The sequence below is a fragment of the Paramacrobiotus metropolitanus genome, unplaced genomic scaffold (genome assembly GCF_019649055.1).
Source record: "Paramacrobiotus metropolitanus isolate TYO unplaced genomic scaffold, Prichtersi_v1.0 Parri_scaffold0000008, whole genome shotgun sequence".
Classification (NCBI taxonomy): domain Eukaryota; kingdom Metazoa; phylum Tardigrada; class Eutardigrada; order Parachela; family Macrobiotidae; genus Paramacrobiotus; species Paramacrobiotus metropolitanus.
The window spans coordinates 320,310-321,648 of NW_026570228.1; the positions used below are offsets into that span (position 1 = coordinate 320,310).

Genomic DNA, 1,339 nt, shown 5'->3' on the forward strand with positions numbered 1-1,339 from the left:
TTCTTTGCACGTGGCCGACAAATAGATAAATGCAGCAAAAGCTAATGAGTCATTCATTAATCGATATATTGTGGTGTTTCAACAACAACAAGTCCAATAGCTCTAAACAATCAATACGGGCAACAGTTCTAAGACTTTGGTTGTTTTGTAGCTCAGCTCACGTTGTTGCCGTAAAACTACGTCTTCATAACATTTTTCGGCAGCGCACGCCTGTGAACAATGTGTCCGCTGCACAAACAGCAAACGTTTGTGCGAAAAACCATTGTGGCGACTACTGTTTGCTGGTGAGATAAGTTCAAATCACTGACTCACCCATTATGTTGAGTCCGCAAAATAATGATTTCCAAGTTCAAGGGGCAAAATTTTGCAATTTCGTCTGGCCGTATATAAGCTAGCAAAGCACTATCTTTGCATCATAAAAACTTTCAAAATATCCAAAACACCTCCAAAGTTGAGTTATTAACAGTCGACCACTTTTACCGGCTACTCTTGTCGAAATGCAGACTGTTGCCCTTCTTTTGATCGTCGCCTGCGCCAGCACCAACGCGCTGCGCTTCGCTCGTCAAGCACCTGCACCGGTTGCGGGCGTTCCGGCTTCGGTCCCCAGCGTACCGGCACCAAGCGCCCCGCTCCCCAATGTGCCGGCGCCTGCCGTTCCTGTCCCGGCTCCCGGCATTCCGGTTCCGAGCGCCCCTACTCCCAGTATTCCTGTTCCATCCCCGAGCGTCCCTGCGCCGGCTCCCAGTCTGCCAGTTCCTGCTCCGACTCTGCCGGTTGCTGCTCCGCCAACGGGTGCGGGTGCTACCTGCACCGCCGAACAGAAGGCGCTGTGTGGTAAGCTTTCTACTAATTTTTATGGCGTTTTAACCGCACCAGCCTCTAACATGGTTCGTATTACAGGTCAGGCGCAATGCCAGAATAATGGCAACACCAACACCCAAGTGCTACAGCAAGCAGGCAATCTGGGCGGAGGATCTCTCTTCAGCGGTATTCCCGTGAACCTGCTGAACGGCGCCGGCTTTCAGATTCCCATCAACGCCAATGTCTGCCCTCCGGTCTCCGTCTGCAACGCCTGTGCCGCCGTCAGCATTCTGGGCTAGAAGGCGGAAATGGTGGTGGGATCGTGCTAGTACAGATGCTTCAGTTAGGAAGATGCTTTGGAAGATCTTTTTTGCATATGTTATAATGTATTTAATGCAGCTGCTATGGCTGAAATACCTTGCAGAGTGCGCGTCGTTTGGGTTTGCTTCATACAGTTGTGATTTATATGTAACATGCACCGCAGTCAAAGACGGGCAAATCCCATTTAAGTTTCTTAAAATGATATCTTGTGGAATGA

General features: G+C 49.7%; 1 protein-coding gene across 1 annotated transcript; it reads left to right on the plus strand.

Annotated features, from left to right (window-relative positions):
• Positions 1 to 497: 497 nt before the first annotated feature.
• LOC129582824 (uncharacterized) lies at positions 498 to 1,100 on the plus strand. Its single transcript, XM_055474438.1, has 2 exons — positions 498 to 834; positions 901 to 1,100. The coding sequence occupies exons 1-2, from the start codon at positions 498 to 500 to the stop codon at positions 1,098 to 1,100; spliced, it is 537 nt and encodes a 178-aa protein (XP_055330413.1).
• The last annotated feature ends 239 nt before the right edge of the window (positions 1,101 to 1,339 follow it).